This window comes from Carettochelys insculpta, chromosome 22, assembly GCF_033958435.1.
Source record: "Carettochelys insculpta isolate YL-2023 chromosome 22, ASM3395843v1, whole genome shotgun sequence".
NCBI classification, from domain to species: domain Eukaryota; kingdom Metazoa; phylum Chordata; order Testudines; family Carettochelyidae; genus Carettochelys; species Carettochelys insculpta.
The window spans coordinates 15,124,437-15,148,036 of record NC_134158.1 but is presented as its reverse complement, the minus strand read 5'-3'; the positions used below and the strand labels follow the sequence as shown (position 1 = coordinate 15,148,036).

General features: G+C 59.2%; 2 protein-coding genes across 2 annotated transcripts; both read right to left on the bottom strand.

Moving 5' to 3' along the window:
- Positions 1-499: 499 nt before the first annotated feature.
- Positions 500-7,341, bottom strand: CACNG6 (calcium voltage-gated channel auxiliary subunit gamma 6). Its single transcript, XM_075016029.1, has 4 exons — positions 6,872-7,341; positions 1,882-1,956; positions 1,463-1,600; positions 500-994 (listed from the first exon to the last, which is right to left on the bottom strand). The coding sequence occupies exons 1-4, from the start codon at positions 7,197-7,199 to the stop codon at positions 606-608; spliced, it is 930 nt and encodes a 309-aa protein (XP_074872130.1). The 5' UTR covers positions 7,200-7,341; the 3' UTR covers positions 500-605.
- Positions 7,342-14,430: 7,089 nt separating this feature from the next.
- Positions 14,431-23,173, bottom strand: CACNG8 (calcium voltage-gated channel auxiliary subunit gamma 8). The gene is made up of 4 exons (XM_075016046.1): positions 22,841-23,173; positions 22,257-22,340; positions 16,122-16,262; positions 14,431-15,469 (listed from the first exon to the last, which is right to left on the bottom strand). The coding sequence occupies exons 1-4, from the start codon at positions 22,992-22,994 to the stop codon at positions 14,865-14,867; spliced, it is 984 nt and encodes a 327-aa protein (XP_074872147.1). The 5' UTR covers positions 22,995-23,173; the 3' UTR covers positions 14,431-14,864.
- Between the last annotated feature and the right edge of the window lie 427 nt (positions 23,174-23,600).

Sequence of the window (23,600 nt, the reverse complement as noted above, 5' to 3'; positions counted from 1 at the left end):
TTTAGTGTGTCTCAGCTAGACCCGCTAAATAGACCCCCTGGGAGATCGATCTACCGGTAAGTGTCAGCAAGCCCCAGCTGATGTGGGGGGGGGCAGGGGAGATGGGTCCAGCCTCGGAGGGACTGAAAAATATCAACAGTTGCCAGTCACCACTTTGGAGGCAGCTCACAACCCCCCTTTCACCTGCCCATCTCACTGTGGGGCCCCCCACGCAGAGCCCATGGGATAGGGCCTGAGGCCTGGTGGAGAACTGAAACAGGTGCTTCTTTGTCAGTTTCTGCGCGCCACCCTCCCCCTCCCATCACCTGAAACTGAGGCCAGATCTACACTGGACATGAAAAGTTGATCCTAGATAAGCAATTCCAGCTCCCACAATTGCCTGGCTGGAATCGGCATATCTCGGATCGACTCCTCTGGCCGCCCTGCCCCAGTGCAGCTGGGAGTGACTCCGGATTGACCCCTGGAGGGGGACGGGGACTGAGACGAGGCAGAGGCCCCCTCCAGCTAAAACCAGCCATTTATAAAACCCAGGAAGAAATACAGACCTGCTGACCATTACCGCCCCCCCGCAATAACCCACCTTCTGGCCCCTCCCCGCAGAGGAGTCAAATCCCCAGAGGTTCATTGGCAGGCGGGAGTACCAAATGGCACCCAGGGTGGGGGGGCTGATTGGAGGCAGGGTGCCCCCCCCAGCTGGGGGGTGAAGAAGTAGTTTGCCTGCGGCCCCCTCCCCCACGCAGAGACGCCGCCCCACTCCTGGGACAGGGTCCGTCAGGTGCCGCGGCCCGAAGGCAGCACTGCCAGGGCTTCTTGGGCAGGGCCGGGAGGGAGAGCAGGAGGAAGCAGCCGCCGCCGAAGATCAGCACTAAGCCGGCGGCCACGGCGCAGGCCACGGACCACGAGTACTCGTACTCCAGCGGGATGCTCTGGTCACTGCCCACCAGCCACCGCACCGAGTGGCGGAAAACCTCCAGGCTGATCAGCACCATGAGCCCTGCCGGGAGAGAGGGAGAGTGGGAGCGGCACTAGGGGGCACCGGGCTGAAGGGAGCAGGGTGTGTGGGGGTCAGCAGGGGGGCCGGGCTGTAGGGAGTGATGGGGGCCCAGCAGGGGGCACTGGGCTGGAGGGAGCAGGGTGGGGGGGGGGTCAGCAGGGGTGCTGGGCTGCAGGGACCTGGATGGGGGCTCACCAGGGGGGCACTGGGCTGCAGGGAGTGGCGGGGCCCCAGCAGGGGGTGTTGGGCTGCAGCGAGCAGCGAGGGGGGGGTCAGCAGGGGGGCACTGGGCTGCAAGGAGCAGCAGGGGCCCATTGGGGGTGCTGGACTGCAGGGGTCAGCAGGGGGGCACTGGGCTGCAAGGAGCAGCAGGGGCCCATCGGGGGTGCTGGACTGCAGGGGGCAGCAGGGGGCTCTGGACTGCAGGGGGCAGCAGGGCCCAGCAGTGGGCGGGGTGATGGTACCTACCGGAGACAATAAAGAAGCAGGAGGCGGGTTTGAGCAGGAACTCCACCCCTTTGCTCAGCGCCATTGTGATGCACAGGGAGCCCATGACCATCAGGGTGATGCTCAGAAGGGAGACCACGGCCGCTGTGATGTTCAGCTCTGGCGGGGGGGTGGAGACAGAGAGTTACCCCCCTCTGGTAGTGAAACACCCAAGGTGCCTCCAGCCACCCCCAGAGACCTGGGGTAGATGGGCCCATAGAGCTTATCCAAGGCCGGGAGGAGGTGGGATGCCGGGGACGATGGGCCCATGGGACTGATCTGGGGCATGGAGGAGGCAGGACACCGGGCTAAACAGGCCCGTGGGACTGATCCAGGGCAGGGTGGAGGTGGGAAGCAGGGGTAGATGGCCCGTGGGTATGAGGCGGGTGGGGAGTCCTGACCTTTCTTAGTCGTTCTCTGAAAGATGCGGGTGTTCTCCCCAGTGCTGAAGAATTTGAAGTAGGAGCAGTTGGCCTCTGGGAAGGGAGAAAGGAAGGAGGAGGGTGAGGGGGAGCAGGAGTGGACGTGTTAACGGGGCAGGGGGGCAGAGACGGGGACGTCTGAACAGCCGGTAGCCAGGGTGAGTCCGAGGAGCAGGGCTTGGGGCACTGGGCTTCCCCCCACCAGATCTGCTTGTGCTCTGCAATTCTGACCCACAGCCCCTGCTAGCCCTGCTCTGGGCTGCCCCAGCTCTGCTGGTGCCCCTCACTACCGACCCACAGCCCCTGCCAGCCCAGCCCTGGGCTCCTGCCACCCCCGAAAGCCTTCCTGTGTGAACTTTGCACCCCAAACTCCCCCAGCCAATTCACCCAGCTGCAAACCTCTGCCCCAGCTCACTCCCACTAGAAATCTAACCCCGGCATTTCACCCTGTGCCGATGAGTGGCCCTCCACGTCCCCTGTAACCTGGGCGCCTCTGCGTCCCCCAGCACCCCCTGCTGAGCCCCTGCCTGGCTCCCTGCAGCCACTTGGGTTTTTGTGTCTCCTGGCAGTGCACACCCACACATGCCTCAATGCGCACAGACAAACCACTCCCCCCAGGGATGGGAAAGGGGGGAGAAAACATTGGTCCTGGGGTGTTGCCCAGAAGGCAGAGGAGTGAGGGGGACTTGTTAACAGGCTGCAAATTCAATCACAGATGGGAATTAGCAACAGACAGACAGATAGATGTGGGGTGGGGATAGAGAGACAGACAGACAGACATGGGATGGGATGGGGGGTGGAAGGATGAGGACACGTGGGTGGGTGTTAAGGGTGAAGGAGTAGTTGTGGGAATTTGTTGTAGTATTCTATGAGCCCCTTTGAGTGCCTCAGTTTCTCTGATGCTCTGCCTGGCTGCCCAGTGGCGGGAAAAGGGAGGAGGGTTGTTCTCAGGCCTGGCTACAAGACACAGCTGGGTGTGTGTTTCCTTCCCGTTTGGGTGCATTAAAGACTCAGGAGAAACTCACTGAACACCTGCCCCCCAGGGCCAGCAAGACACACCCTCTCCCAGGCGCACGCACTTCCCTGCCTCTCTGTCGAGGGCAGAGCAAAGACCCCCACTGGCCTGGCGTCAGCTGGGGGGACAACCTGGTGGTGGAAGAAGTGGGGGATCTGGGAATGGCTGAGGACGTGAAAGGGAGCAATGGTGAGCTGGTGACAGAGCACGGCACAGACGATGACTTCAATTCTGTCTCTGTGCTCAGGCGCCAGACGTTGTCACAGAATCCTCGGCCTGAAAGGGACCTCAGGAGGTCATCTAGTCCAGCCCCCTGCCCAGAGCAGGACCAACCCCAACTAAGTCATCCCAGCCAGGACTTTGTCAAGCCGGGACTTAAAAACCACTAGGGATGGAGAATCCACCACCTCTCTAGGCAACATATTCCAGTGCTTCACCCCCCGCCTGGGGAAGTAGTTTTTCCTAATATCCAACCTACTCCTCTTTGTAACTTTAGACCATTGCTCCTTGTACTGCCACATGTCACCATTGAGAACAGCCTGCTCTCTCCATCCTCTTTAGAGCCTCCCTTCAGGAAATTGAAGGCTGCTGTCAAATCACCTCTGAAGAGAGTCCAAGTCCCTGCCAGGAGTGTGTCTCAGGGCATGACCAGACTTACAGGAAGATTGACAACCCCCAGGTCAATGTTTGGTAGTTCAGGGTGTCTCCCTTGACCCCGGTATTCCTCGCAGTTGCAAGGAGTAAGGGAAGTTGATGGGACAGTTTCTCCTGTCCGACCTCTCACTGTGGAGATGGCGGGTAAAGGTGTGTTGACTCCATCTTTGTTATTCTTGTACTTGGCGTTGCGTATCTTAGGTTGACTTTCTCTGCTAGGGTAGACCTGCCCTTAGACTTGCTGACTGGAGTTCACTCCCAGCTGCCGAACAGCCCAAGGGCTCCAAAAACTCTGCCTCAGCACCACCGGCACTGCTGGGGGAAGCCCATGGGCCCCTGAGGAGCGGCTGGGTTGCTGCCTGGCTTGGACTTGCCATGCCAAGCAGAAGAGCAGGGAGCCCAGTGGCTGGGTCTCTGGAGGCAGTGAGGCCGTGTGACTGGCAGTGAAGGGCGAGTGAGACCCCTCGAGGGTCCAGCACATTGATGGGGTTCCTGCGAGGGGCACTTCCAAAGCTGGGGAGTGTAGCATCAATCCCGTGGCTCTGTCACAAACGGAGAGGGTGTATGGGCTAGATGGATGGATGGATGGATGGATGGAGATGTGCGTGGCCATGGATGGATGGATGGATAGGGATGTGTGTGGGGATGGATGGATGGGTGGATGGATGGAGATGTGTGTGGGGATGGATGGATAGATGGATGGATGGGGATGCGCATGGCGATGGATGGATGGATGATGTGCATGGGGATGGATGGATGGATGGACGGATGGATGGATGGGGATGTGCGTGGCCATGGATGGATGGATGGATAGGGATGTGTGTGGGGATGGATGGATGGGTGGATGGATGGAGATGTGTGTGGGGATGGATGGATAGATGGATGGATGGGGATGCGCATGGCGATGGATGGATGGGGATGTGTGTGGGGATGGATGGGGATGTATGTGGGGCTGGATGGACAGATGGATGGATGGAGATGTGTGTGGGGATGGATGGACGGACAGATGGATGGATGGGGATGTGCGTGGGGATGGATGGACGGACAGATGGATGGATGGGGATGTGCGTGGGGATGGATGGATGGATGTGTAGGCCTGACACATGGTAGTAATTACATAGACTTTATTTTATAGCTTGGTTTATGTAGTTATATAGGTTATGTTTCATAAGGTTTCTTTGATAGCAGCGGGTGGGCATTCGAATATATATTGTATTAGGTACTATAAGTTAGTAAGGACTTGTTTACAGAACAGATTGCTTTTCATCTTTGTAAATCTGCAAGAAATCCTGCCTGTTCCTTTGGCAGAGACCCGGCGTTCTCTGAAACCAACTGTGCTCAGTGTAAGTCAGGAACGTGTGAAGAGAAGAGGCAGGAGAGGTCAGCACCAGAGGGTCAGAACGGTTAACAAGGAGGTGTGAAGTTGGGCATTGCTGAAATTCAGGATGGCCAAAGGTGGGCAGAACCAGGGACCCCCAAGCAAAGACGCACACTCCAGAAGGAGAGAAACCAGCTGCCTATTCACCAAAGTACAGCTGGAGCGTGGCACTGGGAGCAGCCTGGATGTGAACCCCAATTAACAACTAGATGACTCCAGCACGACGCAGCAAAACCCATAGACTCAAATTGTGACATATAACTATAAAGGGAGGGAGTGCAGAGCCAGAGCTTTGGGTTTGTCATGCAAAGACAACTGGCCTAGGCACCAAGACAACTCTGTGTGTGCATGTGTGTGTGTGTGTGTGTGTGTGTGTGTGAGAGAGAGAGAGAGAGAGAGAGAAAACGTGCTCATTTCCATGGCGTATTTGCAATCAACACGTCATGGTTCCCTTTCCCCCTGAAAAAGATCCCATGTGCTCCTTGGAAGCATCAGAGAGGAGGGGAGGGGTGTGTAGGGATGGGGGCTGTGGGGGGAGATCTTAGAGCCCTGTAGCATGTTTAAATCGCTGCCAATGCCCAGCAGATCCTTACTGCTGAAAGCAGCTGAGCCCTTTCCGAAACTCCAGCATGACTAACAGACTGGGGGGGAGGGTTACGTGAGTGACCGCCAGGAGCAAATGTGACCCTCTGCCTGCCTGACTTGAGCTGTTTTTCCAAAGCGTGAGATTGGGGCGCCCGGCTGCAGAAAGGACGTGGGCAAATTGGAGAGATTCCTGGGGCCTGGAGGTGAGTGGGGGTGGATGGGTGGGTGGAGGATGGGGGGAGGGGGCCCTGGAGGTGGGTGGGGGTGGAGGGAGGACGGGGGGAGGGGGCCCTGGAGGTGGGTGGGGGTGGATGGAGGATGGGGGGAGGGGCCCCTGGAGGGGTGTGGGGTGGATGGGTGGGTGGAGGATGGGGGGAGGGGGCCCTGGAGGTGGGTGGGGGTGGATGGAGGATGGGGGGGGCCTGGCAGAATGGAGTGGGGGTGGAAGCATTCAGAACACACTCCCTCCAGGGGCAGCTCTATTCCTCCCGTCCCCACCCTGCTCTGGCCCCGCCAGCTCCTGGGGCCATATCTGCTTTGCCCCCTCCCCACCCCACAGCCCGGAGGGAGCCTTAGCTGAACACACCCTGCCTGAGCGCAGAATCACCCCCCAGGAAACAACCCTCGGGCATTTCAGGGGCACAGGGAACGGGGCAGGGCCTGTCCCCTGCTGGGGGCGCCGGCTCCCACCCAGGGTGGGGACCGCAGCGGGCTGTCATGTCCCTGCAGTGCATGGGCCCAGCTGGGGCAGACGACCCCACGGCAGCGGAGGACCCTGGCTCAGCACAGCCGCCCCGCATGCTGGGGCTCCGGTTGTGCTATTTCCAGCCCAGAGGCGTTTGACCTGGCCCCAGGCCCTTTCCCTCTTCAAGCTCCACCCCTGCCCCCTGGCACTCAGCTGATGCCCCGTCGCTGCTGCAGCGTCAAAAAAAAGCGCAGAGACAGAGCCCAAAACACTGGGGGAGACGGCAGAGCATGAGCCACCCAAGCAGGGACAGAACCCAGGCGTCCTGGCTCCCATCCCCCCTGCCCCCCGCGCTCTAACTGCTAGGCCCCGCTCCCCTTCCTGAGCTGTGGCTAGGACCCTGGTATCCCAGCTGCCCCCCGCGCAGAGCTCTGAATCCAGGGGGTTGTGTGGTGACAGATAGAGGTGGTGGGTGGGGATACGCAGGCAGGGTACATGGAGACAGACGGACAGATGGGTTGGGTGGGGCTGGACAGACAGACAGAGACCGGGGCTGTGTGGGGCCAGCTAGGGAGAGCTGTTGGTGGGGGTGGAAGGGAGTTAGGGGAGGAAGGAAAAAGTGGGGGGGGGGCCAGGCCGGGGCTGTCCTCACCTCCAGGCAGCTCGGCCGGGCCGCAGGTGACTCTCTCCTCCTCCACGTCCTCCACCCAGAGCTTCTTGTAGCAGAGCTTCCAGAGGCCGTAGTGGGCGACCTCGCAGGTGGCGCTGTGGTTCTGCTTGTAGGTGTGCAGCTCCACCCAGAACTCGGTGCCCACGGCCAGCACGGTCAGGGTCACGCCCACGATGGCCACGAAGAAGGCCAGCTTGATCTTGCCCTCCCGGGCGTCGGTGAGGGCCGGGCGCCGCTTGGCCCCCGCCCGGCCCCGCCAGCCCGCCCCGCGCTGCTCCTCCTGCGGGAGGAAGAAATTGGGCCACATCATCAGGTGGCCGCGTCCCTCCTGCCCCGGCGGCACCGTGGGGACCCCGCCGGACCCCCCCCCCCCGCCTGGCTGCCCAGCGCCTCCCCGGCCCGGCCACGCAGCAGCCAGAGCCCCAGCTGGCTGAGGGGAGGCGGCCCAGGGGGTCGCGCCCGCGGCCCTGGCGGTAAATAAACCCCGCACCTGTTCGGAGCCATCACCCATCGCCAAGGGATGCCGGCTATTTTTAAGGCAGCGGGCGGCTCTGGAAGCAGCGCAGGCAGCGCCGGGAGCTGCCCACAGATCCGGCCCACCGGCAGCCAGTCCCCCCTGCCCGCGCCCCACACGGCCACAGCCAGCCCCCCCTGCCCGCGCCCCACAGGGCCACAGCCAGCCCCACTGCCCACACCCCACAGGGCCACGGCCAGCCCCCCCTGCCCGCGCCCCACAGGGCCACAGCCAGCCCCCCCTGCCCGCGCCCCACAGGGCCACAGCCAGCCCCACTGCCCACACCCCACAGGGCCACAGCCGGCCCCCCTGCCCGCGCCCCACAGGGCCACAGCCAGCCCCCCCTGCCCGTGCCCCACAGGGCCACAGCCAGCCCCCTGCCCACACCCCACAGGGCCACAGCCAGCCCCACTGCCCACACCCCACAGGGCCACGGCCAGCCCCCCCTGCCCGCGCCCCACAGGGCCACAGCCAGCCCCCCCTGCCCGCGCCCCACAGGGCCACAGCCAGCCCCACTGCCCACACCCCACAGGGCCACAGCCGGCCCCCCTGCCCGCGCCCCACAGGGCCACAGCCAGCCCCCCCTGCCCGCGCCCCACAGGGCCACAGCCAGCCCCCTGCCCACACCCCACAGGGCCACGGCCAGCCCCACTGCCCACACCCCACAGGGCCACGGCCAGCCCCCCCTGCCCGCGCCCCACAGGGCCACAGCCAGCCCCCCCTGCCCGCGCCCCACAGGGCCACAGCCGGCCCCCCTGCCCGCGCCCCACAGGGCCACAGCCGGCCCCCCTGCCCGCGCCCCACAGGGCCACAGCCGGCCCCCTGCCCGTGCCCCACAGGGCCACAGCCAGCCCCCTGCCCGCGCCCCACAGGGCCACAGCCAGCCCCCTGCCCGCGCCCCACAGGGCCACAGCCAGCCCCCCCTGCCCACGCCCCACAGGGCCACAGCCAGCCCCCCCCTGCCCGCACCCCACAGGGCCACAGCCGGCCACAGCCAGCCCCCCCTGCCCGCGCCCCACAGGGCCACAGCCAGCCCCCCCTGCCCGCGCCCCACAGGGCCACAGCCAGCCCCACTGCCCACACCCCACAGGGCCACAGCCAGCCCCCTGCCCGCGCCCCACAGGGCCACAGCCAGCCCCACTGCCCGCACCCCACAGGGCCACGGCCAGCCCCCTTGCCCGCGTTCCACAGGGCCACAGCCAGCCCCCTACCCGCGCCCCACAGGGCCACAGCCAGCCCCCCCTGCCCGCACCCCACAGGGCCACAGCCAGCCCCACTGCCCGCGCCCCACAGGGCCACAGCCAGCCCCCCCTGCCCGCACCCCACAGGGCCACAGCCAGCCCCACTGCCCGCGCCCCACAGGGCCACAGCCGGCCCCCCTGCCCGCGCCCCACAGGGCCACAGCCGGCCCCCCTGCCCGCGCCCCACAGGGCCACAGCCGGCCACAGCCAGCCCCCCCTGCCCGCGCCCCACAGGGCCACAGCCAGCCCCACTGCCCACACCCCCACAGGGCCACAGCCAGCCCCCTGCCCGCGCCCCACAGGGCCACAGCCAGCCCCACTGCCCGCACCCCACAGGGCCACGGCCAGCCCCCTTGCCCGCGCCCCACAGGGCCACAGCCAGCCCCCTACCCGCGCCCCACAGGGCCACAGCCAGCCCCCCCTGCCCGCGCCCCACAGGGCCACAGCCAGCCCCACTGCCCGCGCCCCACAGGGCCACAGCCAGCCCCCCCTGCCCGCACCCCACAGGGCCACGGCCAGCCCCCCTGCCCGCGCCCCACAGGGCCACGGCCAGCCCCACTGCCCACACCCCACAGGGCCACAGCCAGCCCCCTGCCCGCACCCCACAGGGCCACAGCCAGCCCCACTGCCCGCACCCCACAGGGCCACGGCCAGACCCCTGCCCGCACCCCACAGGGCCACGGCCAGCCCCACCGCCCGCACCCCACAGGGCCATGGCCAGCCCCACCGCCCGCGCCCCACAGGGCCACAGCCAGCCCCACTGCCCGCGCCCCACAGGGCCACAGCCAGCCCCCCCTGCCCGCGCCCCACAGGGCCACAGCCAACCCCATACTCCGCACCCCACAGGGCCACAGCCAGCCCCCCTACCCGCTCCCCACAGGGCCACAGCCAGCCCCACTGCCCTGCGCCCCACAGGGCCACAGCCAACCCCACTGCCCGCGCGCCACAGGGCCACAGCCAGCCCCACTGCCCGCGCCCCACCGGGCCACAGCCAGCCCCCTGCCTGCGCCGCACAGGGCCACAGCCAACCCCCTACCTGCACCCCACAGGGCCACAGCCAGCCCCACTGCCCGCGCCCCACAGGGCCACAGCCAGCCCACTGCCCGCGCCCCACAGGGCCACAGCCAGCCCCCTACCCGTGCCCCACAGGGCCACAGCCAGCTCCACTGCCCACGCCCCACAGGGCCACAGCAAGCCCCCTACCTGCGCCCCACAGTGCCACAGCCAGCCCCCCACAGTGCCACAGCCAGCCCCACTGCCCGCGCCCCACAGGGCCACAGACAGCCCCCTGCCCACGCCCCACAGGGCCACAGACAGCCCCACTGCCCGCTCCCCACAGGGCCACAGCCAACCCCATACTCCACGCCCCACAGGGCCACAGCCAGCCCCCTGCCTGCGCCCCACAGGGCCACAGCCAGCCCCACTGCCCGCGCCCCACAGGGCCACAGCCAGCCCCCTGCCCGCGCCCCACAGGGCCACAGCCAACCCCACTGCCCACGCACCACAGGGCCACAGCCAGCCCCCTGCCCGCGCCCCACAGGGCCACAGCCAGCTCCCCTGCCTGCGCCCCATAGGACCACAGCCAGCCCCTGCTCAAACCCCACCGGGCCACAGCCAGCCCCCCTGCCTGCGCCTCACAGGGCCACAGCCAGCCCCCCTGCCTGTGCCCCACAGGGCCACAGCAATTACCCTGCCCTGCGCCCCACAGGGCCCCCAGAAGGTCCCCCCATAACCAGCCCTCCTGCCCTGTTTCCCACAGGGCCACAACCGGTGTCCTGTCCTGTGACCCACAGCCCGCCCCAGAACTCCCAGCCCACAGTGCCCCCCCCAGCGCCCCTCAGAGCTTCCCCCCACAGCCAGCCCTCCTTCCCCACAGCGCCCCCGCTGGGAAAGGCTCCCTGTGCAGCCAGACAGGCACATGGGGCCCAGCATGCACGGCAGGAGTTAAGCCCCATCTCTGCCCAGCGCTGAGTCCAGCCAGGAATCTGCTGCTGCCCTGGGCTGGGGGCTCAGCGGGGGCCAGGGTCCCTGGGACATGGGGGGTGCTGCAGGAGCAGGCTGGGGGCTCAGCAGAGGGTGCCCTCCTCTCAGCCAGTGCTGGCAGCAGGGCTGCTGGGCAAGGGGGTCCCCATGTAACCAGCCCCTGCGCCCCACCCCAGAGCAGGTCACATCTCTGCCCTGGTTGAGTGATTTGCTAAAGAATGAGCTGTAAAAAACCTCTCCCATATCCGAAATGCTCTTCTCTGAGTCACTGCAGCACCCGGCCCGACAGGCCCTGATCTCGGTCACTCTGTGCCTGGGCAGCGCCCAGCCTGACGGGGCCCCAATCTCGGTCAGCACCAAACGCCACAATTAATTAATTGGCCTAATCTCCGCGGTCTAGAGCAGTGGAGTAAGTGCCAAGCGTATATATTTTCCACAGTACTTTATTTTTAAAGAGCGATTCCAGTAAAAATCCATGCATTTGGGCTGAGTTTTTTCATTGTAGCTTTTCACATTGAACTGTTTGTTGGATTCTTCCTTTCAATCACCAGGACCACAACAGCTGGGTGGGTTTTTTTCTTCTGAGTATTTTCTTTGTTCATATATATTTTCCCCCTTTGATACGAAACGCACTTTAGACGCTGACTTCCACTGGCTGACACGGCTGCTCCTCGTTTCTCTTTTTTGTCACTTTTCTGTAACTTTTTAACTTTTTTTAGTCCTTTTTGATTTTTTTTCACAAAAGTTTTCAAGATTTTTTTTTCTTTCCATCTGGACGGCACAAAAAAAAAAACTGGGAAAGCAAAATCAATCCCCCTGTCCTCTCCCAGATCCAACCCCCTCCCCAGGAAATAAACCAGCTGAAACCAGGGGGGAGAGAGAGAAAAAGGAAATAAATAAATAAATAGCTAAATAACCCCCCAGCTAAAACCACTCAGAACATCTTGGGAGAGGATCCGCTAATAGTTTTCCTCCCCTCTGGTGGAAGGACTTTTGGGTCAGATTGCCCAGCTGGGAACAGGGGAGGATGACAGTCAACGAGAAGGAGTGGAGAAACTGCAGCCTTTATTTGATCATCTACTCTGGCTGACTGCAGCCCAATGCACTGAGAGGGTCTCTGTTTTGCTCTGTGTTTGTACAGCGCCTAGTGTAATTCTTCTACAGTAAACCAGACTCACTAAGGACTGGCTTGGAATTAGTGAATCTCAGACAAAGGCCCCCTGCCGCTGTCACAACAGGGTTAAAGCAGAGACAGAAATCAATTTGGTCTCTGGGATTTTTCCCTCGTGCCTTCTCTGTGCATCTCTCCCCTACCCCACGGTTGCTGAAAAGTCCCCCAAACCCATACACACACGCTGCGCGCGCACACACACACAAAACACATGCACACAGCGCAAAAACAAGTCAATAAACCAGAAAAACGCAAAACAACCCAACACGGTCTCTCCCCGACAGCACAAATTCCGGTATTGACAGAACCAATAAGAACCAAAACCTATGAGAAGCTCAACACCGATTCACTATAGATAGGTCTCTCTCTAGGTATATATATCTATATCTATATTTAAGTTCTCACGCGAAGGAGTGGGGCTGAGGGAGAGGGAGCTTTTACAAAGAGGTGTTGAAGTTTTTGGCGGGGAGATGAGGGGAATTGGAAGACAACGGAAACAGGACAAAATCACTGCAGAGGAAATGAATGGGAGTCTCAAGGGATAAGCAGTCCTCAGCTCAGGTGAGGGGATGGCTTAAGAAATTGCTTCACCACCACCACCCCAGAGGTGGCTGCATCTCAGGGCTGGGTAAAGGACCCCTGGGTAAACAGCTGACCCAGTCCAGAGGTGGCTTCATCTCAGTGCTGGGTAGACAGACGGCCCACCCCAGAGGTGGCTGCATCTCAGTGCCAGATCAAGTAGCCTTTTATAACTAGCAGCCCCTAACATCAGAGATGGCTGCATCAATGCACTGGCTGAGGAGTCCCTGTACAAACAGCCTCCTCACCCCACCCCAGAGACAGCTGCATTTCAGCACTGCCTGAGGGGGCTCCCTGTATAAAGAGCCCCCAAGCCCCACCCCAGCAACAGCTGCATCTCAGCACCAAGTTCCAAAGCACTGTTGCTCCTGCCTGTGAGGTTCCCCAGAACAGGCGACTCAGTCTTGCTTGGCTGGGGAAATTCAGTCCCCTAGAACGGGGGTGGTCCTGGGTGGGTGTGAGATGATGCCATCGCGATCTCTTGGAAAGGGCTTTTTCATATATGAGCTAGATTGCCAAGTGGGGAGTTCATGTTTATGGCCTGTTAGGTATTGACTGCCTGGAAAGGCTGGTTATTATGTATGACATCATCCGTGCGGGGGCTGGTTATTGCCTGCCACAGCTGTTTATTGTAGGGTCTCTATAACCCCCGGGGGCTGTTTATTGTAGGTCCAAGTGACATGAGGAGATGGCTTATTTTATAATCCCAATCAGGGGTCCCTCTACATTTGTGTGACACCTGCTGTCGTTCTGCTCGTCAGCTGGGCTGCCCCCGGATGTCTCCTGGGTAGCAGCCCATGTGCTCAGCTTTGAGGGAACAATGGTCCCAGTAGGGACTGTGTCATCTATACTGATTAGGCAAATTGTCCCTGGGTTATCTGGGAGTGGGCCAGGGATAACTACAGGGCAGGGCACCCAGCCATGCCCCCAGTGGCCTTGGGGTGGCAGAGAATAGCCCCAGTGCCAGGTGCCCCAGCCATGCCCCTGACCCTGTGGAGTGTGGGGGGCGGTCTATGTGGAGGGGAGGAAGCTATGGTGTGGGGCATGGAGTAGATGGGGGGAATCAATGGGGTGGGCTGTAGGGGAATCTCTTCATTCTGCTACCCCTGCTGGGGGGTGCAGGGAAGACTCCACCCCTCTTGGCTCTGGAGCCAATCAGCCTGCAGCCCTTGCTTTGGGGGCAGGTCCCTGATGGGGGGAGTTCCCCCCCATGGGACCAGACTGAATCCAGAACTTCGGTGCTGGCTCAGAGCCAGGCGGAGAATTCCCCCGCCCTCCCCCGGAGTCCCTGTCAGGAGCAGGGAACGGCCGGGCTGGGCTGGGGGCAGGGGAGGGGTGGAGAGCAGGCAGAAGATGGTGAGGACGATAAAACAGAGAGGCACCCCCTCCCCTGGGACGTACTGGCACGCTGAGTTACACCCCCCGCCAGCAGGGGGCGCCTGGGGGGTAAAGTTTTGGCACTTGGATTTGGCACAACTCTGAGCCCTTAGTGCATTGGGGAGGGGGTGTCTCTAGGTCCCTACGCCCCCCCACCTGCCTTTTTCCACTCCCCCCATGTACAAACTTGCCCAGCTGTGAATTTAGCACTGGTAAAGAACAAGCCTGCTCCACTGTAGCCCCCTCCTCCTGCGGTCCCCTGGGGAGGGAGGGAGCTGACCTGGGGAGAGGGTTGGGGTGAAGGTAGGTGACCCCAGCACTGAGACACGGCCACAGCCCCTCTGCAGGGCCTGTATTATCAGGACAGGGCCTGGATCATTTCAGCCAGTTCCCCTGTTGTTCTGGACCTTCCCCATATCCTGTCCTCCCCCTGGACAACTCCCTGCGGGTGGCGTCCCCATCCCCAGAGGCAGGAGCACAGCTGGGAAATGTCTCCTGGCCAACAGGGAAATGTCATGGAAAAGAGGGGAATGGTGGGTGGGTGGGAGGGAGGAAGGAAGAAAAAAAGAAAGACATTTGGTATTAGAAAGAAAGAAAGAATTAGGATAAAAAGAAAGAATAATTTGAGAAAGAGAGAAATAAAATGTGTATTAAGAAAATTAGTATTAAAAAGAAAGTAAATAATACATCTTACAAAGAAGGAATTTAAAAGCATTGCAATTAAAACAAGAAGAAAGGCATGAAGGAAGGAATGAGAGACAGAAGGAAGGAAGGAACAAGAGAAGGAAGGAGGGAAGGACAAAAAGAAGGAAGGAAGGAAGAATAGAAAGAAGGAAGAAGAGAAGGAAGGAGGGAAGGAAGGAAGGAAGGAAGGAGAAAGAAACAAGAGAAGGAAGGAAGAAGAGAAGGAAGGCAGGATGGAAGGAATGAGAGACAGGAGGAAGGACAGAGAGAAGGGCTGAGTGAGGGAAGGAACCCCAGGTTAGAAAGACACGTTGCTAAGAATGCCCCCTCATGAGCCTAACGCCCCCCCCGGCCTGGCCTGCACCGTGGCTCCCCAAGGCCGCCAGGCCCCTCAGCCCCGCCCCCCCCGCCAGCCCCCACCCACCCCTACACAGGCGTGGTCTTCCGGTTGAGCGTGTTGGTGTTGGAGGAGGCGTCCTTGCCCAGGGTGCCGGTGGCGCCAGGCGCGCCGGGCCCTGTCACCGTGACGGTCACGCCGGGGTCCTTGGGGAAGGTGTTGTGGAGCTGCAGGAAGGCCCCGGCGGCCCCCTCCCGCTCGGCGCTGTAGAGGCTGCTGACGTTGGCCTTGGAGGGGTCCCGCGAGAGGGTGTACATGGAGATGTCGGTGGAGGGGAAGCCTTTGAGGCCCACGGGCGAGGCGTCCCGCGACTGGGAGGGCTCGGTGGAGCGGGAGCTGGAGCGGGAGCGGCGGCGGTAGCGGAAGCGGTAGCTGGGCAGGCGCAGGATGGCGGCGGAGGAGGAGGGATTCTTCAGCAGCTCCGTGCGGCTCTTGCAGTGGGCCTCCCGGTTCTTCTCGATGTAGATGTTGACGGCCAGCACCCCGATCATCTCGGCCAGGATGAAGGACAGGCCCCCGAAATAGAAGGACCAGCCGTAGGAGTAGTGGCTCTTCTTCTCGTCGTCCCGCTTGGTGCCTGGGTCGCCCGTGTTGGCCGAGATGTACACGATCACCCCGATGATGTTGCTGAGGCCTGGGGGTGGATGGGGACAGGGATGGAGGAGGGGGTAGGGAGGAGGGGTGGATGTGGGGGAGGAGTGGGGAGGGAATTGGAGGAGAGGTGGGGATGGGGTGGGGGAAGGAAGGGGATGGGGAGGGGTGGGGATGGGGTCAATGTGGGGGAGAGGATGGGGCAGTGGTTGGGGGAGGGGTGGGGATTGGAGCAGTGGATGGAGGAGGGGTGGGGCAGATTTGGATGGGATTGGGGCAAATTGAAGGGGGAAGGGATGCAGGGGGGAGAGGGGACAGGGGAGGGGAGCAGCCAGGCAGGAGGAAGGCAGAAGGAGTGGGAGGGACAGGGCACAGAGAGCCACTAAGCAGGTGACCACGGAGCCCTCCCCACCCCAGACTGCCCCATCAGGACCTATCTATCGCCCCCGCCTCCACCCCCACCCCCACAGCCCTGTGTGGGGGCAGGAGGAGCCTTCCCCAGAGCCCCAGCCCAGCCTGGGCCAGCCTCACGCAGGCCCCTCCCACTCATATGGCCCTGGGGCTATTGGAGGGGGTACCCAGCTCCCAGGGGTTCCCCTCTCCTAGAACAAGAGGTCCCCAACAAGTAAGCCCAGCAGGGTGGGAAGCCTGCCCCGCACCCTTAAGCTCCACCCTAATAAGCCCCACCCACTCACCAGCAGCGACAAATAGGATCCCGGCACCCAGGATAATGTTGCGCTTGGACTTGTAGACCCGGCTGGCGGCCACGCAAAACCCCCCCAGCAGCAGCAGGATGGCGCTAAGGATGGGGAAAATGCTGGAGGCGCGGACCACACCTGCAGGGGAGGGGAGCAGAGGAGAAGGGTCAAGTGTTGGGGAGGGGATCCCCCAGGTGGGCCTATTGGTGCACCGGAAAGTGGCAGCGCCCTGGGGAAATCAAAAGCTAAGATTTCCTAGCCCCTGAGGCCAAAAGCCAATCAGAATCTTTGGTTTCTCAGCCTTCTGAAGCCAGTAACCAATCAGAAGCCAGGGTTTCTTGGACTGTAATGCCAGTGGCCTATCAGAATTCAGGGTAACCAATCAGTACCCAAGGTTTCTCAGCCCCCTGAGGCCAGTGGCCTATCAGAATTCAGGGATTTCCAGCAGCTGAAGCCAACCACTAATCAGCATCTGTGAGGTTTTTTTTTTTTTTTTTTTTTGGAAACTCTGAGGTCAAGAGACCATTACAAAACAAGGTAGGTCAGCAGCCAATCAGAGTCTCCAATTTCCCAGTCATCTGTGGTCAAGAACCAACTGGAGAACAGGATTGCTCAAAGTTCTCAACCTGCCCACCAATCTGCAGGATTACTTAGAGATCTGAAATGATAGCAAAGATTACAGCTTTCCCTATGAGCTGGTGTCGCAGCCAATCAAAATGCGACTCCTGAGGTGGCCAGCCAATCAGCATTGGACATTTCCCATCATCTCCCGCCCCCGCCGGCACCCCCGGCCAACTGGCAAACAGAATGACACCCTGAGGCCAACAGCCAACCGGAACCGTGACTGTCTAACACCCTGACACATCCACCCCATGAAATTTGGAATTTCCCATCCTATTATTTCCACCAAGCAATCAGCGCCCAGTATCATTCAGCTGTCTGACAAGAGCCAGCCAATCAGCATCCAGCTCCATTTCCACTTCTAAAGCTCTTAGCCATTGAGAGCCTGGGATTTCCCAGCCCAGGGAAGGCCATGAAGGAAGCCAGAAGTCACAAATAGCTGGAATTAAGGATGCCTAAATCTCCTTAACTCTTTCCTCTTGGTAAAAACAGAGTGTCTAAGGCTGCTGCCCTTGTGCTGTTCCTCCAGTAGACGGCCCATCTCTCACAGTGCAGGGGAGGGAGAAAAGGCAGAGGTGTATTGAATGGCCAGATGTCTGCCCCAATGAAGTATAATACAGTATTATCTACTGAATCGAATCACTTAGACAGCAAGGGTGCACCTACCCTTCAATTCATCCTTCAACAAAGGTATGCAAATGAGGGAAATTGAGAATGCAAATGAGGTGCATATTTGCGTATCTGGCACCTCGTTCGCATATTCTTATTTTGAAAGAGCTTCTTTCGAAAGAGGAAAACCAGTGTAGATGCTGCTCCTTCAAAAGTAAACCCCAACATTGAAAGAATCCTTCCCTTTAAATAAAGGAAAGAAGGATTCTTTTGATGGTGGGGTTTCTTTGGAAAGAGCAGTCTCTACACTGGTTTTCTCAGAATAAGGACCTGATGAAACTGTGTTAGCACATGACCAGTTTTATTCTCATTAGAGGCGTGTAAACAGCTGTCTATAGTGTGATTTAGAACCTGGGACACCTTCTTTGTAGTCAAGGACGACACCCTATCTCCACAGGAGCAGCTGGGGGAAAGGAGTATATGTCGACCAGATAGCTTGATCGCTTTCCCAGATAATTGGACCAACAACTGTTGGCCACGTGCGCTACGTTCACAAGCGAGTGAACTGTAAGCACACCCCCATCAGGGCTGACTATATTTATTAGAATAAGGATTCAATGAAACCACGTTAGCACGTGACCAGTTTCGATCTTATTGGAACTCATCAGATGTGCGCAAACTGCTGTCTATAGCGTGATTATCTGGGAAAGCGATCAGTCCAACTGACCTACATACACTCCTTTGCCACAACCAATGCTGTTGGGATATGGTATCACCCTCAGCTATGCCGAAGACATCATAGGTTTGAATCATGCTATTGACAGCTGTTTACACACATCTGATGAGTTCCAGTAAGAATGAAGCCACTCACATGCTAATGTGGTTTCATCATTCCTTAATCTAAAAAATATAGTCAGTTGTTGGCCCAATTATCTGGGAAAGCGATCAGTCCAACTGATCTACTGGCTTTCTTCTTTTGAAATATGAATATGCAAATGAGGTGCCAAATATGCAAATATGTGCCTCGTTTGCATTTTCAACTTCCCTCATTTGCACTCCTCTTTTGAAAGAGGAATGCAAGTGTAGACACAGCGCAAGTGTTCAAGACAGAGAGATACAGCTGTTTCCTCCTATTGCCTTTTGTCCATCTATCCTCCTACACACCTGTCCATTCCCCACCCCTTTATCTTTGCATCCATCCAGCCAGCCAGCCCCACACCATTTTATCCATCCATCTTTGCCTTACAAAACCTTCTATCCCTCTCTCTCTCTCTCAGCCTTTTATACATCCGTCTATGGCCGTGTCTACACATGCATGCTACTTCGAACTAGCGGCACCAACTTCGAAATAGCGCTCGTCACGGCTACACGTGTTGGGCGCTATTTCGAAGTTGAAATCGATGTTAGGTGGTGAGACATCGAAGTCGCTAACCCCATGAGGGGATGGGAATAGCGCCCTACTTCGAAGTTGAACGTCAAAGTAGGGCACGTGTAGACGATCCGCATCCCGCACCATCGAAATAGCGGGGTCCGCCATGGCGGCCATCAGCTGAGGGGTTGAGAGACGCTCTCTCTCCAGCCCCTGCAGGGCTCTATGGTCATCATGTGCAGCAGCCCTTAGCCCAGGGCTTCTGGCTGCTGCTGCAGCAGCTGGGGATCCATGCTGCATGCACAGGGTCTGCAATCAGTTGTCGGCTCTGTGGATCTTGTCTTGTTTAGTGCAACTGTGTCTGGGAGGGGCCCTTTAAGGGAGCGGCTTGCTGTTGAGTCCGCCCTGTGACCCTGTCTGCAGCTGTGCCTGGCACCTTTATTTCGATGTGTGCTACTTTGGCATGTAGACGTTCCCTCGCAGCGCCTATTTCGATGTGGTGCTGCCCAACGTCGAAGTTGAATGTCGACGTTGCCAGCCTTGGAGGACGTGTAGACGTTATTCATCGAAATAGACTATTTCCATGTCGCTACATCGAAATAAGCTATTTCGATGTAGCGTGCACGTGTAGACGTAGCCTATCTGTCCCATATAAATTCGGAGGCCTTCTTCTGTAGTAAACGGCAGCTGGGCTGTGAGGCTGCATCTCAGAGCTAAGCAGCAGAAAATCACCTCCTTACATCACAACTAAATTACACCAAACTAGCACAATAAGGGGCTGTTAAGCAGGAGAGCCTGTCCTGAAGGCCCCCACTCATCCCAAACAAAGAAACAGCCCTTTGTCTGGCAGAAGTCTGTCCGTCAACAGCTGTGATTGTGAAATCTTTGCTTCCATTGGTTGTCTTATGGTCCCGTCTCTTCTTCTCCACTGTTCATCTGGCTGGACCCTGGCTGGCTCTTTAATTCGCTTGGCCTGAATAACTCGTTTTGCAGGATTTAAATCACCTAAGAAATAGCAAGGGGCAGTGTCCTTAGACAGTCTGTTTTCACCAAGGGCAAAGAGTTAAGGGGATTTAGGCATCCTTAACGCCACTCATTCCTGACTTTTGGCTTCCTCAATGCCCTTCCCTCCCCTGGGAAATCCCAGGCTCAATGGCTAGGCACTTTAGAACTGTAAATGGACCTGCATGCTGATTGGCTGGTTCTTTTCAGACTGCTGAAAGATACCGGCTATGATTGGTTAAAGAATTGTTCCGTTGTGTGAAAAATACTGCTTCATGGAGCTTGTGTTTAAAACGAAGGGTTACCGAACAGCTAAGCAGGGGGCTCAAGCTTCACGACATAAACTGGGGGCCACACAGGCCAAAGATCAATGCCACCAGACCTTAGCTGCCTGACAGCTGTAACATGCAGATGTTGAAGCCTCAGCTGACCTGATCCTGGGCTAGCCGTGGGAAAAACTTGTGCGCCTTAGTAGGAGTGGTGAGGAAAGCATACTTAGCCTGTGCATTCTGTTTTGGGGAGTGTTAATAAACAGAGGTGAAGGGTGTTATGGGGTAAGGCTCCTTCACTGGGAAAAGCCCCACAAAGCTGGAGAAGGTTGGGCCTGGAGCCCAAGGAACTGGGAGTGGGCAGGTGCCTACTGCGCAGAGGCCTTGAAACTGGGGTGGGGATGCCTAAGTCAACACCTCGAACCCACGGAAGGGTACAGGTGGGTGCTGCAGCGGGCAAGGGTAATGCCCTGTCTGTCTGCAGAGAGCCTTTGGGACGAGGTCTTAAAGGAGTGAGCTGCCCATATGAAAGTTGGGTGGCAGCTGCGGTGACCGTCCGTCCGCTTTCAGCAGGACAGTCCCAATTTATTTTGTCAAAGGGGCTCACTGCCCCATATTTTTAGGCGGCTGCTGCCCACTTCCCCCGGCTCCCCTGCTGCACTGCGGCTACCCCCCAGCTTTCCCCTGCTGGGGGAACTGGGAGCCAGACCCATGCCATGACTGTACCCCCAGCTTTCCTTGGCAGGGGGGCAGAGCTGGATCTACACTGTAGCACAGCTGCTCCCCAGCTGACAGACGCCGGGAGCTTCGACAGCCCCCACAGGGCAGTCACCTCCTGACTCCCAAATAGAGTGACCATCTGTACCATTTTGGCTGGGACAGCATCATTCACTTTGTCCCATATTTGGTCAGGGGAAATATGGTCAGCCTAGTGGCGTGTTAACTCTGAAACCTAATGGTGGCCACAAATGGCACCTGAATCACTATTATTCTATATTTGTAAACTTAAGCAGCAGCTAGAGGCCCTAACTGAAATGGGGCCTCAGCTGTGCCAGGGCTGCTTGTACAATGTAATGGAAACAGGTGCCCCACGGCACCAGGTGCTGTCCAGACACGGAGTCGCTGAGCTCAGAGCCCCATCGGGCCAAGAGCAGAACAAGCCAAGAAGCAGAACCTGACCCTAGCAGCTTTCTAGGCTGGTTTTCTCAAAATACAGACGTGCCAGTGAATTCCACGGGGCTTACTCCAAAATTAAGGGCATGCGGCCTTTTTTTGGTAATTTCATTTAAATCAGTGATTTTTCAGGGGGTGATTTAAATAATGATTTAAATGCCCTTCATTTAAAACGATCCACCTGCATGGATCCTTTTGAATTGCTGGGCCCCAGGGAAACTGCCTCCTTTCCCCGCCCCAACCAGCACGTCTGATTTTGCCCACAACTGATTTTTCTGTGGGTCAGTGGGCCCTGACCAAAGAGATTCCCCACTCCTGCTCGGTTTGGATAGAAAAGAAGCATTCCTACCTTTGTCTCTGAGCCTGGGACTTTGCAAGTTGAATGGCTTCTTCACAGACTTGGTTTTTTTTTTTTTGGTTTGTTTTTCACTTGTGCATGTAGAAATGGAATTTCCCGGGTTTTTCTTCTGCAATCCGCCCCAACCCTCCAAACCGAACCATCTGCTTCCACCAGCAGGCCGGAAAAAAGGCGAGACAGCCCAAACACTAAGCCAGCTTTGGGTGGGCTGCACCCGGCCAAATCAAAATGGATTTGCACAGAGACAGGGGAAAGAATTAGGTTGGCCTGAAAGCAATTTTGCTGCCAAACCTCCGTCCCAGCTGGCATGGATGCCAGTGTTACGTTCAAAAGAAGACATCAAAGATCGCACCCTTTGGGGCTCTGTCCTGGGCTGTTCTGAGCTTCCAAATCACTGCAGAGCACAGCCTGGAACGACGCAAGGTTGGGCAGGGACCACAGATGGGACCTTGGGTATCTAGCGCTGCAATGGGAACAATCTGAGCATCCAAAAAGAGGGCTGAGAATGTGTAACTTTAGGCAACCTGAGCTAGAGATGGGGACAAACTGGCTCAGACGCCAATTCCTTTCCAAGTCAAACACCACCCTGTGCTACAGCTCTCAGCCTCCCCAAAGCTGAGCTGCCCCAGCCTCCCCTCTGCAGTATTATACCCCGCCCCAGAGACAGCCCTGCACCCTCTCCTGCATTTCAGCCCCCAGCAGCTCAGCGGGGGAGCCCCATGGCTACGTACGCAGGAGATACTCCGCACTGTCGTGGTCATAGTCCGTGTCCTCTGGGAAGTGGTTAATTTTCACACATACGCCCCGCTTTAGGCCTGCAACAGAGATGGAGAGATCAGAGGCCAGGTCCGTCTCCCCCTAGCGCCACCTACCCCCCGCCTTCAGGACTCCACTCAGACCAATGGGGATGCCGGTGTGCCGGCTGCCCCACAGTGGGGCCCAGCTGGGTTCTCCTGTGCTGTGAGCTTCCCCACAACGGTGTCCAAGCCAGGGGAACTGATGCTGCGAGCTTCCCCATAGCAGTGCCCAGCTGGGGACACCAGCACTGCGAGCTTCCCTGTAGCAGTGCCCAGCTGGGGACACCAGTGCTGCGAGGTTCCCCATAGCAGTGCCGTGAGCTTCCCTGTAGTGGTGCCAATGTGGGTGCTCCCATGCTGTGAGCTTCCCCACAGCAGTGCCCCAGTGGGGACACCAGCGCCGTGAGCTTCCCCACAGCAGTGCCATGAGCATTCTAACAGCAGTGCCCAGCTGAGCTCTCCATTGCTGCGAGCTTCCCCAGAGCAGTGCCCGAGACGAGATGCCGAGAAGACAATACCTTCCAAGCAGCATATCCTCCAGAGGCCGGAGTGGGTGAGGCCCCCAGGGTCCTTCTTGTCCTTGTGGGGCATCTCCTCACTGGAGATGTTGGTTGTGTTACAGATGAAGGCGCGGGCGTAGAGCCAGTAGTCGGTGCCGATGGCGATGGTCATGAGGCCGAAGGCGGCGAAGGCCCCGACGGTGGTGAGGAGGATCTGAACCCCCTTCTCACACCACACCACCCTCTCCTCATTCCAGCGCTTTAGCGACTCCAGCTTGACGGGGGGACGGGGTGGGGCCACCCACCGGACCAGACCACGGGAAGTTCCCTGCACCTGCCCCCTCCTCCCCAGTCACAGCTGGGAACAGGGGCTTGATTGTCTATGGAACCCTGGAGTCCGGGTCCCTGTGCTCCTCCCAGAGCTGGGAATAGAAGCCAGGAGTCCTGGCTGACAGCCTCCCAGCCCTCCCCAGCTCTAACCACTAGGTCTCATGCCCTGCCCAGAGCACAGGTCTTCTCCCTTAAGCTGGGGTCTCCCTTGTCAACGTCAGCCCCTAGTTCTGGGCTGGAGGCCGAGAGGGTCGAGGGGCGCGGGCTCCTGGACTGGCAGCTCCAGGGGCGATTCCATGGGTGGCACCTGCCCACGAGGCTCCCAGCCTGTCCTCAGCGTGGGGTGCGGTGCCAGCCGACCTGGGGGTGGGAGAAAAAGGGAGAGAGGTCAGCTGGGGGACAGGAGAGGCCAAGGGGCACGGCTGGGTTGTGCCCGTGGGCAAGAGAG

Bases quoted from the DNA above. Each gene is read 5' to 3' on its own strand.
- CACNG6 (XM_075016029.1), bottom strand. From the start codon at position 7,199: ATGATGTGGCCCAATTTCTTCCTCCCGCAGGAGGAGCAGCGCGGGGCG. The intron at 1,957-6,871 runs GTGAGGACAGCC...CTCCCTTCCCAG, and splicing joins CCCGGCCGAGCTGCCTGGAG to AGGCCAACTGCTCCTACTTC. The intron at 995-1,462 runs GTAGGTACCATC...CTCTCCCGGCAG, and splicing joins CTGCTTCTTTATTGTCTCCG to GGCTCATGGTGCTGATCAGC.
- CACNG8 (XM_075016046.1), bottom strand. From the start codon at position 22,994: ATGACCATCGCCATCGGCACCGACTACTGGCTCTACGCCCGCGCCTTC. The intron at 22,341-22,840 runs GTATTGTCTTCT...TCTCTGTTGCAG, and splicing joins GAGGATATGCTGCTTGGAAG to GCCTAAAGCGGGGCGTATGT. The intron at 16,263-22,256 runs GTACGTAGCCAT...CCTCCCCTGCAG, and splicing joins CAGTGCGGAGTATCTCCTGC to GTGTGGTCCGCGCCTCCAGC.